The sequence below is a fragment of the Bos indicus genome, chromosome 10 (assembly GCF_029378745.1).
Source record: "Bos indicus isolate NIAB-ARS_2022 breed Sahiwal x Tharparkar chromosome 10, NIAB-ARS_B.indTharparkar_mat_pri_1.0, whole genome shotgun sequence".
NCBI classification, from domain to species: Eukaryota; Metazoa; Chordata; class Mammalia; order Artiodactyla; family Bovidae; genus Bos; species Bos indicus.
The window spans coordinates 4760754-4779468 of record NC_091769.1 but is presented as its reverse complement, the minus strand read 5'-3'; the positions used below and the strand labels follow the sequence as shown (position 1 = coordinate 4779468).

The window sequence follows — 18715 nt, the reverse complement described above, 5'->3', positions numbered from 1 at the left end:
CTAGTGGTTTTCCCTACTTTCTTCAATTTAAGTCTGAATTTGGCAATAAGGAGTTCATGATCTGAGCCACAGTCAGCTCCTGGTCTTGTTTTTGTTGACTGTATAGAGCTCCTCCATCTTTGGCTGCAAAGAATATAATCAATCTGATTTCGGTGTTGACCATCTGCTGATGTCCATGTGTAGAGTCTTCTCTTGTGTTGTCGGAAGAGGGTGTTTGTTATGATGGATAAACAACAAACTCCTACTGTATAGCATAGGGAACTATACTCAATATCCTGTGATAAACAATAATGGAAAAGGATATTTTTAAAAAACAATGTATGTGTATTACTGAGTCACTTTGCTGTATAGCAGAAATTGGCACAACACTGTAAATCAACTATATGTCAATAAAATTTTTTTTTTATTTTTAAAAATATACCATCCAAACCTCACTTATAAAAATTCCTATACTATCTTCCATGGTAACTAGATGCAGAAGTTCCTTTGACACCATTTCAAGAATGACAAATAAATGCCCACAAAGAAGGTTCTAGCTGATCAGGAACACTAATACTAGACTTAATGGGAGTGAAAAATAAATCTTTATTGTATTAGGCATAAAGACTTGGGGAGATTGCTGTTATAGCAGTTTTATCGTTACACTAGTGAAACTGCCTAGCCTGACCATCTCAAGTAAAGCTCATATAGACAACCTCTATGGATTCAGTAGTCATGTATGGATGTGAGAGCTCAACAATAAAAAAGCAGTGCCAAAGAACCAATGCCTTCAAACTATGGTGTTGGAGAAGACTCTTGAGAGTCCCTTGGACTGCAAGGAGATCCAACCAGTTAATCTTAAAGGAAATCAATCCTGAATATTCATTGGAAGGACTGATGCTGGAGCTGAAGCTCCAATACTTTGTCTACCTGATGCAAAGAGCTAAGTCATTGGAAAAGACCCTGATGTTGGGAAAGACTGAAGGCAGGAGGAGAAGGGGATGACAGAGGATGAGATGGCTGGCTGTCATCACTGACTCAATGGACATGAGTTTGAGCAAACTCCAGGAGATGGTGAAGGACAGGGAAGCGTGGTGTGCTGCAGTCCTGGGGTCACAAAGAGTCGGACACTGAGTGACTGAACAACAACAACCTGGAGTCAGGGTCTCCAGTTAGCTTTTCGTATCCTACTTTTACAAAGAAGTCGACCAGAGATCAGTGGACATCCGATGAAAGCTCTAAATAAAAGCTAAGGACAAAACTAGGGGTGAAAAGCAACCGAAAGGAAATAAACCAAGTAGACTGAAGAAAAAATTTAAGTATATGTCATTAAAACTAGTGAGGTAAGAAAAATAATCCAACTATGAACAGGAACAGCATAACATTCAGAAATTTTTTAGAAAGAGTTCATGTAAATTAAAAATATGAGGATAAATTTTAAAAATCAGGGGAAAGACTGGAAAATAAAGTGAGAAAACCATTCAAAAAATCGGACCAAAGGGCAGAAAAATAGGTGAGAAAGAATAACAGAAGTAGAACAACAATCTAGAGGAATGCTAAATAAAAAGAGATTCAAAAAAAAGAACTGAGAAATTTTTCAAGGACAGAAAACAAGAATTTCCAGAATTAAAGGGCCCATCAAGAACCCAGCACAGCTAATGAAAACAGATTCATGGCAAGGGTCCGTGAAACTTAAGAAACTGCAGACAAACAGGAGTCTATGTATTTTCTGGAGAGTAAAAAGAGGTCTATACACAAAGAATAGATACTTTTAATTTCATCAGGCTTTTTGATAACAATAGTGGAAACTAAAAGGCAATAGAGCAATGCCATCAAAATTCTGAGGAAAGGTTATTTCCAGCAAGAATTCTATTGCTGGAATCTATTGCTGGTTAATGTAAAGTTACAGTCTCTTCAGACTTGCAAAGTCTCAAAAAATTTTATTAATATCTCCCATGATCTTTCTTTCTCAAGAAGTTACTGGAAGATATGTTCCACCATGGTAAGGTAATAAACCAAAATAACCAAGCAAGAGGAGATCCAACACAGGAACAGGAAAAATGAATATCTACAATAACAAAGATTCTAACATGACTGCCATAAAGCAGGTCCAAAGGATTTCAGGAGAGATTTCCTTTCTTTTTTTTGGTGGGTTCCAGAGTCCCCCTGTGGATAGCTGTTCAACAGCTAGTTGTGATTCTGGTCTCTCACACGAAGAGATGAACGCATGTCCTTCTACTCTGCCATCTTGAATCAATCTCTCCAGGAGAGATTTCTTCAGGAATAAGAAACTGAGAGAAAATGTATAGAACTGAGACAACTGACAAAGACATGAATTAGGGGTAAGTAAACTTTCTTTCAAACAAAAGATTAGATCAAAGGAAAAGGCAACTGTATCTTCAAGGAAAAGGGAATGTCAGGAAACACTAATCGACTTATGGTTCAGATGAGGATGGTGTTCACAAAAGAAACTAATGTAAACACCAAATACTGATCTAACCAAAATTATGAAATAACTATGAAAGGATTGGAAGGATACAGATGTTGAGAGGGAGAGGTCGAAAAAGAGCTAAATAATCATTTTCAATAGCAGAAGTCAACAGATCATGCCTACAAGTGAAAAATGCCCATTGCCTACAGGCAACGAAACAAGCATGTTATTTAGAGACATGTAATAAACACCGAGTTATCAGATAAATGTATGTACCTACAGGAGGGGGGGAATAAGAGCATGTTATTTTTCATAATAAATTCTACAGAACTATATAATAGCTCTTTGTGTGTTTGTGTTCAGTCGCTTAGTCATATCCGACTCTTTATGACTCTTTACGACCCTGCTAGGGTCCTCATTCCATGGGATTTTCCCGGCAAGAATAATGGAATAGGTTGCCATTTCCTCCTCCAAAGGATATTCCTATCTCCTGCACTGCAGGCAGATTCTTTACTGCTGAGCCAGTGGGGAATCCAGTTACATTCTATAACCTATGCTTATGTATACAACTTTGATAAGCAAGCTAAAAATAAAAAAGGGAGGGAAGAGAGTATGGATTCTGCAACCAGACTACCTGGGTTTATTCCTGAATATGGTCTTTATTAACTGTGTAACTTTGAGCAAATTGCTTTACCTGCCTGAGTTTTCCTCTGGTAGCAAGAATAATAATATTTACTCACAGAGTTGTTGTGAGAATTGAATTAATACACATAATGCTCTAAAAAACAACAGCTGGCACATAATAAGCATGGATTAACATTGACTTACTCTAGAATATTCATTTAGAGGCCTTGTCATCATCCATTAAATAGCTCTAGAATTCTAATGATAGTATAAAGGTCGTACAGGAGTTTTAAGAAAAGTTATCTTTTTGCATTACATTATTGTTTATAAACAAATAACAGGTTAAATATGTTAAACTTTAATTACGTTTCACTGTTTTAACAGTAAAAAGAATTTCTCATACAAACTTCAAGACTGCTACTTGGAATCATCTTTCTTAAAATACCAAGCAATACTCAACTGAGAAAATCAATACTAGAAAGAAGCCCTGAAATTTTATTCAAGCAACCAAAGTCTAAGTTAAGATTAAACAAATCAAGTCTCTACAGACAAAAGACAATTTCCCTTTCTTTAAAAATCAACTTAATTTAACAGCTTTCATAAAGAAGCCTGGAGCTTGCTTCAGGCTGATCAGATTTCCTAATGCTACAGTTTCATAACAGAAGTCAAAAGATACACATACATTTCAGTCAGTCACATCTCCTAGATTACATCGGTCTAAAGACAACTAGAATTACATAAAGAAAACAATGCTTATTATTTTTAATACTTCTTAATCCACATTGAAAATTAAATTTTAAAAATCCAGTAGCCCACTAATAAAACCTTACCTTTTTCTATGTTCCTTCCTTGATTCTAAACATATATCCCAAACAAAAGGCGACTTTAAAACCCAAACTTTTCCCTAATCAGACAGTAAATGTATCATTATCCACTTCCCTGCCTCCCACAAATAATTTTTTTCTTAAAGTGCATTCATTTACTCCACTGAATGTCAGAATATCAACAATTACCAACACAAAAAGAAAGTTTCTTTTCCAAAAGAGCTTAAAACAAGAAATAAAATGAATATATCTACTTAGCATATTTATTTCATATGCTATATTTTGCCTTTTTTATTGTTCAAAAAAGAAATAGACATCTTTATGATAAAAGGGGATAACCTCTGACATAAGAACAGCACAAAAATTATATTCAATACTGTAAGAAGCCAAGGGGAACACATGATTTTCAGCAGCAAGATTATTTTCAAAGAAAAGTGACATATATCTAGGGATGGACTTACAGAACAGACAGAATTCAGGAATGCAGAGAAGGAGGAATGTGATGCTACTTGATATTGGAGGCAGAAGGAAAAGTCTGGGCCAAAGCAAGGACCAGAGCATGACCCAAGTGAGCAGCATATATGAGGAATAATAATTAGTTTACTTTGCATTAAAATGCAGAAGGGAGAGAAAGACTGTCTTTTTCCTAACGGGAAAAGAAATTTGCAAACTAAGCCACAGAGCACTCCAACATTTAGAAAACATGAAAAAGAGAAGCCCTCAACAAAAAAAATTCAGTTACGTGGGTTTTTTTTTTTTTGCCAGATCTCGCCCAAGTTGGAAGTCTGCCTGGAAACTTGGTATATGTGAGTAGGCTTCACTTTTAGCCTGAGTGTATAAAGAACAAGCAGTCATCATACCCCTAAATCCCAACCAACAAGGAGAGAAGACAGCACCTGCAACAGAAATTATACTAGCGCTTGCCCAGACAGTTTATTAAATTTCTTTGAACTCAATGGTGTTTCCCCCTACAACATATAAAAATGTACTAATAATGCTTAGCACAAGAAAGCACTCAATATGTGAAAACTATTATCAACACTCTAAAATTAACATCTATCATACTAAGAAGTTTGCCACTTTCAGTGGCAAAAACCCTATTATTTAATTTAAGTAAAAAACAGCTGAGAAGGTGATAGACTGAGTCTGAAATATTTAAAGAGAGAGCCTGAACTGTGGTGGAAGCTGAAAGGTCTGAGAACTAAAAATCAAAGTAAAATTGGGGGAGGAAAGTTGGAGTAAGGTACCTAGACAATTCAATGGGAAAAGAATAGTCTTGTCCATAAATGGTGAGAGGAAAACTGGATAGCTACCTGCAAAAAATGACATTAACCTCTTACCCCACACCATACACAGAGCTAACTCAAAAAAAGATCACAGACCTAAATGTAAGAAAACTACAAAACTCCTGAAAGGAAATATAACCTATATGATCTTGGATTACACAAAGTTTTCTTAGATATGCCAAAATAACACAGGCAAAAGGAGGGGGGAAGGGAGGATAAATTGGACAAAATCAAAATAAGAAACCTTTAGGGACTTCCCTCAGAGAAGACAATGGCACCTCACTCCAGTACTCTTGCCTGGAAAAATCCCATGGTCAGAGGAGCCTGGTAGGCTGCAGTCCACGGGGTCGCTAAGAGTCGGGCACGACTGAGCGACTTCACTTTCACTTTTCACTTTCATGCATTGGAGAAGGAAATGGCAACCCACTCCAGTATTCTTGCCTGGAGAATCCCAGGGACAGAGGAGCCAAGTGGGCTGCCATCTATGGGGCCGCACAGAGTCGGACACGACTGAAGCGACTTAGCAGCAGCAGCAGCAGGGACTTCCCTTGTGGTCCACTGGTTAAGAATCCGCCTTCCAGGGCAGGGAATGTGGGTTTGAACCCTGGTCAGGGAACTAAGTTCCCACATGTCACAGGGTAACAAAGGCTGGGTACTGCAACAAAGAGGTGATGTGGCCAAATAAAGACAGACTTTAAAAATCACAAACCTCTGTGCCGCAAATGACACTGTCAGGAAAGCAGAAGCAACAACAAAGATGCACAACTCATGTATCTGCAAGGTGTCTGCGTCCAGAGTAAATCAAGAACTCTTACAAACTCAATAACCAAAAGACACATAACCCAACTTAAAAAGGGATTAAGGATTTGAATAGACTTTTCCCCAAAGATATACAAATAGCCAATAAGCACATGAAAAGATGCTCACTGTCACTGTCATTAGGAAAATATAAACGAAAATCATGAGACACCATCTGACATCTACCACATTAACTAGAATCAAAAAGACATGTAATAAAATAAGAATTAATGAAGATATGGAGAAATTGGAACCTTCATACATTGCTGATGGGTATTTAAATTGGAATAGACAATCTGGAGAACAATCTGGCAGTTCTTTAAACAATTAATAAACATTGTTACCATATGACCTAGTCATTCCACTCCTAGATACATAACCAAAAGATATGAAAATACATGTCCACAGAAAAAATTTGTACATGAATGTTCATAGCAACACTATTCACAGTAGTCAAAAAGTTGAAACAGTTCAAACATCATCCATCAACTGATAAAGGGACAAACACATGTGGTATGTCTATACAATGGAATATTATTTGGCCATAAAAATGCAGTACTGATACGTGCTACAATATGGGTGAATCCTGAAAATATGCTAAGTGAAAAGACGTCAGCCACAAAAGACTACATATTTCATGATTTCATTTATATGAGATGTCTAGAATAGGCCAATCTAAATACACAGAAAATAGATTAATAGTTGCCCAAAGGCTGGGGGGAGTAGAGATTAGGGATTGACTGTTAATGGGTATGAGGTTTCCTTTGGTTTGATAAAAATGTTCTAAATATATATTATGCTGATAGTTGCATAATACAGCCATGAATAAAAAAATTTTTTTTAATCACTGAATTATATATACACTTTAAATGAGTAAATTTTATAGTATGTGAATTATAAATTATACCTTAAAGATTTTTTTAAAGGTTAGGTAATTCTTTAAAATTAAAAAAAAAAAAAAAAAAAAAAGCTAGGGCAAGTTTTTTAGCTTTCTGTTTAAAACACCTCCCAATGAAACTCTCTTCTCTGGAAGAATCTTGTAGAACTTTGCATTTTGTAATTAGAAGGAAGTTCACTCCAAAACAAGGTCTACAAAGAGACGATTCATTTTGAGGAAATAGAAAGAACATCCAGGAACAATCTCTGGACTGTTCTATAGTCCCTTAGCTATATAACTTTCCAACCAAGGATAGGAAGTAACAAGAAGTAGTAATAATAAAAGTAGCAACAAAAGTTATTATTAATTTAGGTAACAAGTACTGAGTTTTTATTATGCATCAGGTTTTGAAAGTATTTTCTTACCCAATATTCACTTTAAAAAACCTTTTTCAAAATAAAAGTCCACAGCAGAAGACTGGTTAAATAAATTATGATATATGATTCAATAAACTATTATATAGTCATTAAAAAATCATTTTCTGGATATGATACCAAAAGCACAGGAGAAAAAAAAAAGATGGACCTCACCAAAAGCAAAAATTTTGTGCATCAAAAGACACTATCCTTTGAAAAGGGATACCACTCCTTGGGTGAATAAGCAACTCACTGATTGGGAGAAAATATCTGCAAATCATGTATCTGATAAGAAGCAACTCAACAACAAAGAAACCAAATAGCCTGATTATAAAATGGGCAAAGTTCTTAGATATTTCTCCAAAGAAGATATACAAACGATCAGTAAACACACGAAACGACGCTCAACATCACTAGTTAACAGGGAAGTGTAACCTAACACCCAGGTTCACAGCAGCATTATTCACAACAGTCAAAAAGTGGAACCCAAGCATCCATTAATAGACAAATGGACAAATAATGCATGGCACGTGCATATATACATATTATTCAGCCTTGAAAAAGAAGGAAAAGTTGACACATGCAATAACACTGTTAAATCTTTGAAGACACCATGCCAAGTGAAGGGCTTCCCAGGTGGCACTAGTGGTAAAGAGCCCATCTACCAATGCAGGAAAAATAAGAGACACAGGTTCAATCCCTGGGTCAGGAAGATCCCATGGAGGAGGTCATGGCAACCAACTCCAGTATTCTTGCCTGGAGAATCCCATGGACAAAGGAGCCTGGCGGGCTACGGTCCATGGGGTCGCAAAGAGTCAGACACGACTGAAGCAACCTAGCACGCATGCATACCACGTGCCTGCCAAGTGAAAGAGGCCAGTCATGAAAGGACAAACATTGCGAGATTTCTCTTTCATGAGATTCTTAACCAAATTCATTGAGACAGAAAGTAGAATGGTGGTCGCCAGTGGCTTTCCAGGGGGAAGGGGACAACGGGGGGGTTAAGTGTTTAACAGTGTACAAAGTTTCAAGTGGGGAAGATGAAGAAGTTCTGCAGACAGATGGTAGTGATGGTTACACAACACTTAATGCCACAGAGCTATATACTTAAAATGGTAAATCTGTTACAAATGTTTTATCACCATAAAAATCATTTTAGAACAATCACACTAAGAATTACCAGTGACAGGTAATGGCAGAATACATGTGCGGTGGGATGAACTCAAAGTCTTTCCCACTTAACTGGCGAGCACACAGTCATCAAAACAAAACAGTGGGTCTGACACCAATCAAGAGCCCTTTGCTCCTGGCTAACAAAGAGAACAGCGACTGACAGCCATGGATTCCTGCATTGGGAGGCTCCAAGCAAAGCAGAAAAGATGGAAATGCTTCCTGGCACAATAACAGAGCTGGTCTAGTAGGCATCACAGAGATTTTGCTCATCTATAATTAAGGCTGTGAGATGTCTGAGAAAGATAAATACTTTTCTTCTTGAGCTGTGTTACTTCACAGGTTACTTAGGAAACGAAACCAGCTTGATCACTGGTCTCATTAATATAGAGGCTGCACAGAATTGAGTGCTCACTTTTACCTTCATTTGCTGGGCGAGCTCTCCTGCCTCTCCAAACCAGGTAGAGAAGAAAATAATTGAGCAGAGGGGAGCATCACTACCTCTCCTGCAGAGGCGAGAGGCAGTGTTCAACCATGCAAAATACAAGTGGGATTCAAGGAGAAACGCCTCTTCCTGTGGAGAGCACGACAGGGATGATGTCATCTGACTGAAAGACTCGAAGAAGAGAAGGCGCGGTTTGACACAGGCATGAGTCCCTCTCTCTCTCTCTCTCTCTCTCTCTCTCAGTTCATCTCCGGTCACTCTTCCCTGCGATCACTCCGCTTGCCTTCTCGCTATTCCTCCACACCAACTGTGGACCCGTCTGAGGGATCCTACACCTCTTTCTGCCTGAAACGTTCTTTCCTGAGTTTTTCTCAAACACTCCCTCATCTCATACAGTTCATCTTCTCCAACATCAGGTTTGTAAAGAGTCTTTCCTTGATGATTTTATTTAAGATAGCTTCTCCCCATCATTCTTTATCCCCCTACATGGCTTCATTTTTTTTTTCACAGACTAATCACACAGTTTGACATAATTCATTTATTGTTTATTTGTCGTCACTGGAAAGTATTAATAAACCCATAGGGCAGGGAGGCTGTCAGTCTTACGCATTACAATATTACCAGAGCTTAGAACAGGGGCATACAAAACAACATATAAACATGTGTTGAAGGAATATGGGCAGGGGAGAAGAGAAAGGAGAGTGCAATGGGCAGGTCAGATAGTATCCCAAAAGGACACTCTTACTTTCAAAGGACTAAGCCTGGAAGTGTCTCCCCTTGGAGTCTTAAGAATTTAACACCTGATAGCTAGAATGTTGGCCTTTACTCCTCTTACACAGCTTGAGAGTTTCCTGACCCTTTAGCAAAGAAAGCTGAAAATCTGTATTGCAGTTCAGATGAGTTGGTGAGAGGAAGGCTGACAGGGCCAGAATTGCCTTGGCTTAGCAGCAGCAGTGAAAAAATCAGTAACCCAAAAGTACAAAGACAATTTCAAGTGCTAAAGAAGGAATCCCTTGACTTTATCACAAAAATTAGCAAAGATTTCCTTTCAGAATCAAAAAAAGGGAAGGGCCCTGATACACTCAGGTTACTTATGTAAGTTCAATTCTATGGGGGGAGGGAGGAAGATATATATGGAGGAAAAAATACATGCAAGTTATTAAAATACAATTAACATACATTATGCATTTTTAAATATTTAATAATCAAACAGCTAGACATGAGATGGTTGGATAGGATCACCAACTCAATGAACATGAATCTGACCAAACACTGGGAGATAGCGAAGGACAAGGAAGCCTGGTATGCTGCAGTCCATGGGATTGCAAAGAGGTGGACATGACTTAGTGACACGACATTAACAGCAAGACATTAAAATATTTGGTTATCTTAAAGCCACAAGTGTTCTATAAATCCAATGACAGCTTCAACGCATTCTTTGTGTTATTAGTGTCTAAAAGGGATATACTCTTCATTGGGATACTCTAGAGAAAAAATTTAAGAAGACATAGAGAAGAAGTACATTAAATAGCAACAGTTATCTATGGGTGGTGAAATCAAGGATGACCTTAGTGATCTTAATACTTACATATTTTTCATGTAATCACAATAAATTTACTTAAAAATTAAAACAATAAATAATTTAGCAATCAGCTTAACCAAAGAAATATAATACTGCCACCTGATACAAGGCCTTTTTCTGTTCTGAAAGGCAGAGGAGTGGACTATAATTTTTCCCCCAAACCAAAAATCACTGTGATGGTGAACATTTTATTTCTTCCTTTCAACACAATTGGCAACAGGTTTATTAATCTTAATTTTTTAAAAAGCAAGTCTTTAAGCATACTACCTACGAAAATTGTGATTATATTAGGATTTGAATTTTTCAATATTCCACTGGTATAAGGAATACCTTGAACTAAGTACTAAGTATGATTTTTTGTGTCACGTGTTCAGAACCACATAGTACCAAGAACTAGTCTTGACAGTAACATCCTCAGAAACAATCTAAAATTACTGAGAAGGGGGCTTCCCTGGAGGTCCAGTGGTTACGAATCTGCTTTGCAATGCAAGGGACACGGGTTTGACCCCTAGTCCAGGAGCTCCCACATGCTGCACAGCAACTAAGCCCACGTGCCACAATGACTGGGCCAGGGCTCTAGAGCCCGGGAGCCGCAACTGCTGAGCCCACTCCTGCAGCTACTGAAGCCCCTGTGCCTCGAGCCTGTGCTCCTCAACAGAAGACGCCATGCAACGAGAAGCCAGCACACCACAGCAAAGGGAAGCTCCGCTTGCCACAACTAGGGAAAGCCTGTCTTTGGCAATGAAGACCCTCCAACCAGAAAATAAAATAAATCTTTAAAAAAAAATAAAATAAAATTACAGAGAAGAAGAAAATATCTATTCAAAAGAAATAACATGAGCCCTTATGATTATACAGTGGAAGTGAGAAATAGATTTAAGGGCCTAGATCTGATAGATACAGTGCCTGATGAACTATGGAATGAGGTTCGTGACATTGTACGGGAGACAGGGATCAAGACCATCCCCATGGAAAAGAAATGCAAAAAAGCAAAATGGCTGTCTGGGGAGGCCTTACAAATAGCTGTAAAAAGAAGCGAAAAGCAAAGGAGAAAAGGAAAGATATAAGCGTTTGAATGCAGAGTTCCAAAGAATAGCAAGAATAGATAAGAAAGCCTTCCTCAGCGATCAATGCAAAGAAATAGAGGAAAACAACAGAATGGGAAAGACTAGAGATCTCTTCAAGAAAATTAGAGATACCAAGGGAACATTTCATGCAAAGATGGGCTCGATAAAGAACAGAAGTGGTATGGACCTAACAGAAGCAGAAGATATTAAGAAGAGATGGCAAGAATACACAGAAGAATTGTACAAAAAAGATCTTCCTGACCCAGATAATCACGATGGTGTGATCACTGACCTAGAGCCAGACATCCTGGAATGTGAAGTCAAGTGGGCCTTAGAAAGTATCACTACGAACAAAGCTAGTGGAGGTGACGGAATTCCAGTTGAGCTCTTTCAAATCCTGAAAGATGATGCTGTGAAAGTGCTGCACTCAATATGCCAGCAAATCTGGAAAACTCAGCAGTGGCCACAGGACTGGAAAAGGTCAGTTTTCATTCCAACCCCAAAGAAAGGCAATGCCAAAGAATGCTCAAACTACCGCACAATTGCACTCATCTCACACTAGTAAAGTAATGCTCAAAATTCTCCCAGCCAGGCTTCAGCAATATGTGAACCGTGAACTTCCTGATGTTCAAGCTACTTTTAGAAAAGGCAGAGGAACCAGAGATCAAATTTCCAACATCTGCTGGATCATGGAAAAAGCAAGAGAGTTCCAGAAAAACACCTATTTCTGCTTTATTGACTATGCCAAAGCCTTTGACTGTGTGGATCACAATAAACTGTGGAAAATTCTGAAAGAGATGGGAATACCAGACCACCTGACCTGCCTTTAGAGAAATCTGTATGCAGGTCAGGAAGCAACAGTTAGAACTGGACATGGAACAACAGACTGGTTCCAAATAGGAAAAGGAGTACGTCAAGGCTGTATATTGTCACCCTGCTTATTTAACTTATATGCAGAGTACATCATGAGAAACACTGGGCTGGAAGAAGCACAGGCTGGAATCAAGATAGCTGGGAGAAGTATCAATAACCTCAGAGATACAGATGACACCACCCTTATGGCAGAAAAGTGAAGAGGAACTAAAAAACCTCTTGATGAAAGTGAAAGTGGACAGTGAAAAAGTTGGCTTAAAGCTCAACATTCAGAAAATGAAGATCATGGCATCTGGTCCCATCACTTCATGGGAAGTAGATGGGGAAACAAAGGTCCGTCTAGTCAAGGCTATGGTTTTTCCAGTGGTCATGTATGGATGTGAGAGTTGGACTGTGAAGAAGGCTGAGCGCTGAAGAATTGATGCCTTTGAACTGTGGTGTTGGAGAAGACTCTTGAAGAGTCCCTTGGACTGCAAGGAGATCCAACCAGTCCATTCTGAAGGAGATCAGCCCTGGGATTTCTTTGGAAGGAATGATGCTAAAGCTGAAACTCCAGCACTTTGGCCACCTCATGCGAAGAGTTGACTCATTGGAAAAGACTCTGATGCTGGGAGGGATTGGGAGCAGGAGGAGAAGGGGATGACAGAGGATGAGATGGCTGGATGGCATCACTGACTCGATGGACGTGAGTCTGGGTGAACTCCGGGAGCTGGTGATGGACAGGGAGGCCTGGCATGCTGCGATTCATGGAGTTGCAAAGAGTCGGACACGACTGAGCGACTGAACTGAACTGAACCGAACTAATGAAGAGGGAATAGTGGATACTTTTTTGCCTACCCACATCCATTCCTCTCTTCCATTTTTCCAACAGAATACCAATTTTCTTCATATTTCCACCCTCATCCTCAGCTGTAAGTGAAAGTGTGAAAGTCGCTCAGTCGTGTCTGACTCTTTGTGACCACATGGACTATACACTTCATAGAATTCTACAGGCCAGAATACTGGAGTGGGTAGTCTTTCTCTTCTCCAGGGGATCTTCCCAACCCAGGGATTGAACCCAGGTCTCCTGCATTGCAGGTGGCTTCTTTACCAGCTGAACCACAAGGGAAGCCTGAGGTGTAAGGGTGGATCCCAGTTACTCTAACCAGACTGGGTAGAACCACCCAGACTGAAGGGAAAGATATAGTCTAGGATTATAGGAACAGATCTCTCTCTCCTTGTTGATTTTATTAATTATAACTGATTTCAAGGAGGAAATCAACCTTTGGATATCAACTTTGTAAAGTGCAGGGCAGAGAAAGAGAAAGAAACTGGATTTATAGTGAAGTCATTGATTTGCTGAATCAAATAATTTTGGAGTTTGTCTATTAGTCTGCATTTCCTATTCTGTATCCTAACAAAGTTCCTTTTAAAGCAAATTGGAGTCAGGTTACATAAAACTCAATTTGTATAGCCAAAAGTGTCCTAACTCATGTGGAAGGAAATAAAATAATTTTGAATTATCTTGTTAACAAACCAGTCAAATACTATGTGTTAATATGTGATAATACCTAAATTTAAACTTAGAATTGTTGACATACAATCATAAAAATAAGTTTAACTATCCCACTTGCCACAATGTCTTAATAGCTGCAAAAAAAGACATCAGTCAACACCAATGCATCTTTCTCAAAGAACTTTTTGAAAGAAAAATAGTTATATATACTTATACTTTATATTTTTTATGTAAACAAATTCAAAAAAAGGAAAGAACAATATAAGCATTCTATCTAGGGCTTTCATTTAGTTGAAAAACAACTTAATAATCAGATATAGTTTATAAGAATGTTGAGACAACTCATGTATGTAATAGTTTGAAAACTTTCCTCTTTGTACTTTGTGTATACCCTTATAAATACACAATTGCTTAAATCTGTAGACACCATTACAATAATTCATATAAAAGGAAAACACTTTTATTTTATTACAGATATTCACCAAAGGATATGCCATGGTGCATTAATAACATGAGAATCATAACCCAAGGGTTTTTTTCCTTGCTTGATGGCTATATAAAATATATATATGGCTTATGAAATATAAATCTCTTTAGTGATTTATAGTAATATACAAATATTGCCAGGCAAATATTAAAACACTAAAGTTTACTGTTGCCAAGTCGCTGTGGCTAAATGTCAATTAAAGAAGTAAAGCAAGAAAAACATTTGAATTTCTGCAGTCAAGTTCAAGGATGTGCTTGCGTGCTAAGTTGCTTCAGTCGTGTCTGACTCTTTGCAACCCTATGGACTGTAGCCTGCCAGGTTCCTCTGTCCATGGAATTCTCTAGGCAAAAATACTGGAGTGGGTTGCCATGCCCTCCTCCAGGGGATGTTCCCGACCCAGGGAGAGAAGCCGCATCTCTTACGTCTCTTTCATTGGCAGGTAGGTTCTTTTATCACTAGCGACATCTGGGAAGCCCAGTTCAAGAATACAGGAGGGAAAAACAAAAGTGAATGAATTCTGAGTCCACTTTTTAAATCTTACATGTCTGATTCTAGCAGAATGAACCAAAAACATCAGTTTAGAAAACCGAGGGTGACTTTATATGTCCCATACATTGAACAGCAGGTTGGAGGCACCATCAAATCTAAATATTTATTATAGCAAGAACTGGAAATCTGTATTATTAAAGGGTAAATACAAACTGTTGTATCATAAGGGAGAATAAATGAGAAATAGAAATTCAATGCAGTAAGGGAAACTGGTTGGCATGGTTAAACAGTTTTCAAACTCTTCGGTGTCAAATCATTATTGCTGGACTCAAAGCTCAGCATCCTATCAGAGTACAGGAATGATACCCAAACCACATCCCTAGATATCCCTCAATAAATTAAGCTCAAAACTCTCAATGTTATTGGATATGTACTTCTTAAAGCCTCTTTCAACTAAAAACCAAAACAGCTGCAGCAACAGCTGTTTCCTCATTACTTCCGTCCTAAAGACATGGATTCTTAAAACTTTCAGTTAATAAAAAGACTAAATTTTAGAGTTGGAAGGAATAAGAAATACAGAGTTCTTTATATTTAAGGCTTAATGTTGATTGCAGAGGGTAACACTGCTACTGCGGCTAAGTCACTTCAGTCGTGTCCGACTCTGTGTGACCCCATAGACGGCAGCCCACCAGGTTCCCCCGTCCTTGGGATTCTCCAGGCAAGAACACTGGAGTGGGTTGCCAAATCTGTTTAAAACCTGATACCTTCCATTAAGGAATGTATAGGATGCACCAAGGAATTATGCAATCTGAAACAGAATAGTATACCATCATAAAATAAAAATAAAATCCTAAGAACCAAGAGGAATCTTTAAGCAAGACAAAAAGGCTTCAACGGATGCTTAAGTGATGAGGTACACCTGGAACCTGGGCATCTGGCAATGGTAGGGAAGGACACCGCAGGCAGTGAGAATAGAATAAACTCTGTTGCCCCATACACACAGGCCTTGCTTCCTCCTTCTGCAGACAGTCTGTTCTTGCCATGCTAGTCCTGGTGTTCTTCCAACAGGACACGTTCTTCCATTCCCTCCTTAGGACTTTTGCACCTACTTCTCCCTTTGCCTGGAAAGAATTTCCCCCAGATAATTGCAACGCTGCCTTTCTCACCTCTTCCAAGTCTTTGCTCAAGTATCACCATCTCAGCAGAAACTTATCTGACTATTCTATTTTAAAGTGCCACCTTTGCATTCCCTATCACCCTTCCCTGCTTTATTTTTCCCACAGCACCTATTACTATCTGGCATGGTATATATTCTACTTATTAGCTTTGTCTATGTCCCAGCTGAAAAAGCATAAGTTATCTGTTTGTTCACCTCCAAATTTTAAAACACTGCCTGCACACGGTAGGCATGAAATCAGTATTTGTTGACAAACTGACTGATGGAATAAAAACTGAATAAATGAACTGATTGAATGAAAAGGATTTCTGCCATCAAATGGCAAGCAAATATACAAATAATCTCAAATTATTCCTGAATGACAAAAATAAATAAAAAGCTGGCAAAACTCGAGTTATGAAAGAGTAATAACATTTCCTGGCATCCCCCACTTCCTCATGTTCAGTGACCACTAGATTCTTCTTTTACATCTCTTAGCAACCTACTCCCAGCCACACCAGTCATTTAGCAATGGACATGAGTTTGAGCAAATTCCGCGAGATAGTAAAGGACAGGAAAACCTGGAGTGCTGCAGTTCACAGGGTCGCAAAGAGTCAGACATTTCTTCACGACTGAACAACAAAATGACACCAGAGCTGCCACTGTTCCACATTAACCTTACTGCTACCTCCTGAGTAAAGGTTAAAGATATTTCTGTTGCCAGCAATGGACAAGAGAAAAGAGGTATTTCTGCATTTCAAATTCGACACATTTTTCTGCACATAGTTAAAGTCTACACTACAGGAGTAGTTACACTGATATTATGGATTAGCCACAAAACCTTCTACTTTGAATAGCGCTTAATTATTAAGTGGAGATATGGAGAAACACATGTTAAAATTCTGTTTCACAACTGGAACATACTGTTTCTACACTGCAAATGGATGGCAGGACAAAATGGCTCAAAGAAAGATACCTTCAGGAAAGGCTAGCACAACAATGTATTTAAGGCAAATGGGTAACAATGTAAAATCAAGGGGATTTTTTTCCATTCAGAAAAATCAACTAGAATTTTATCCTGGATTAAAGAATGATGTAGAATTCTTAAACGTATTAGGATGGAAATTATACTACACTAAAATGAAACAGGAGTAGTAGAAAATATTCTTTTCTACTTATCGCCAGCAAAAGCAAAATTACTTACGGATATGAGAAATGAGCTCAAGATTTCTCACTTCAACTAACACCTCCACACAGACTGCATTATCATTTCAGGCAAAGTGAAACTGTCACATTTAATTTTTAAAGGCAGGAATGACTTCCATCTGGGATTTATCTGCATAAAAGTGTTAGCCGTGGCACAGTTTCAATATTTAATTGAAAGTTCATTTTCTGGCTCTAAGCAAAATGTCCAATACAAACTTATATACAACAATAAATAATGCAACAATAAACAAGAGTCATATGTCCACATTAATCCTATCACTGAGAGCCTAATTTTGTGTTTCCACAGTGGTAAATTTTGCCCTCAGATAGGCACACTGGTCTGTAACCCTCCATCAAACAGTGATAAATTACTTGTAAATTATTACCGTAAAACCTGCGTTTTCCCACAATATTTACACTTCTGAAAGAGTTGAACAAATATTACTATTCTCTGCAAGCAGAAGAAAAACTATAAATTAGGGCAAACTCCCTTACGTAGAAAAATGACAAACCAGTCGCTGAAATGGTCACTTTCAGGTATAGCATCGCCGTTCTACTTGATCAAACAATCCTCGCCAGTTAATGCAGGAGTAAATAAAATACAGCCGCTAGGGGAAAAGCCACAGAGAAACGTTAGGTCCTCACTTATCTTTGTCGTTAAAAAGGAGACACCGGAAAGTCACACTGAGCACTCGATCACGTATGGCAGCCTACGGGAGAGACTACAGAGCGTGCAGGTCTCTCCAAACGCAGGAAGCCAAAGTTCCTGCGCGACAAGAGGATTACAGCGGAAAAAAAAAAAAAACAAAACACTAGCCCATCTGTCCACACAGGAGAAGAGAAAGAAGTCAGGCAGGAAAGGCTGGGAGTCGGGGAGGTGGGGCTGCCAGACCAACCGGCTCTAACAGTCTCCCTCGGCTGCTAACAGGAGCGGGCTGCAAACCCGGGTGGGCTGCAAACCCCGCGCGCTCAGGTGGGCTGCAGCCGCCGGACCCGCTTCGGCCCCGCACCGGGAAGTCTCCAGGGCCTCGCCCGCACAGCCGGGAAGCCACCCAGCCCACAGACAAGCGGAGGAGCCGCCTGAGAAAAGCCACGTCGGAGGAAGGGAGCGCGGCGGGAGGTGGGCACCCGGCACACCCACCCGGAGGCTGACAGCCAGGAGCGCGCGGCGGCCGGGGCGCCAGAAGGGCCGCGACGCGCCTGAGGGGGTCGCCCGGAGGGCGCTGCCGGCCGCCAACGACTCCCCCCTCGCCCGGATCGGCGGCGGCGGGCACTCACATAGGGCTGGTAGAACTTGGAGAGCCGCGGCTTCCCGTGGTTGTTAAAGATGAGGATCGCCTTGATCATGGCTGAGCCGGGCGGACCGGGTGGGAGCTGGGGGCCAGGGCGGGGGCGGGCGCGCGAGCCTCGCCTCCGGATCTCGCCGGCTGTCCTTCCCCACCCGCCCCCTCGCGCACACGCGCGCGCGCGCGCCCCCGAGATTCGGGGCGGGGCTTGCATGGGGCGGGGC

The 18715-nt window shown here is 39.7% G+C and overlaps 1 protein-coding gene across 4 annotated transcripts in view; it reads right to left on the bottom strand.

Annotated features, from left to right (window-relative positions):
• The window catches only part of AP3S1 (adaptor related protein complex 3 subunit sigma 1), a 75763-nt gene extending 57076 nt beyond the window's left edge, over nt 1–18687 (bottom strand). The window contains exon 1 of one of the 4 annotated variants that reach the window (XM_019968034.2): nt 18484–18687. In XM_019968034.2, the coding sequence (XP_019823593.1) occupies nt 18484–18552 (69 nt within the window). In that variant the 5' untranslated portion in view covers nt 18553–18687. Of the gene's footprint in view, nt 1–8826; nt 8848–18483 lie in introns of those variants that run through there. The other 3 variants (XM_019968033.2, XM_019968032.2, XM_070796834.1) reach the window with 3 other exon arrangements.
• Between the last annotated feature and the right edge of the window lie 28 nt (nt 18688–18715).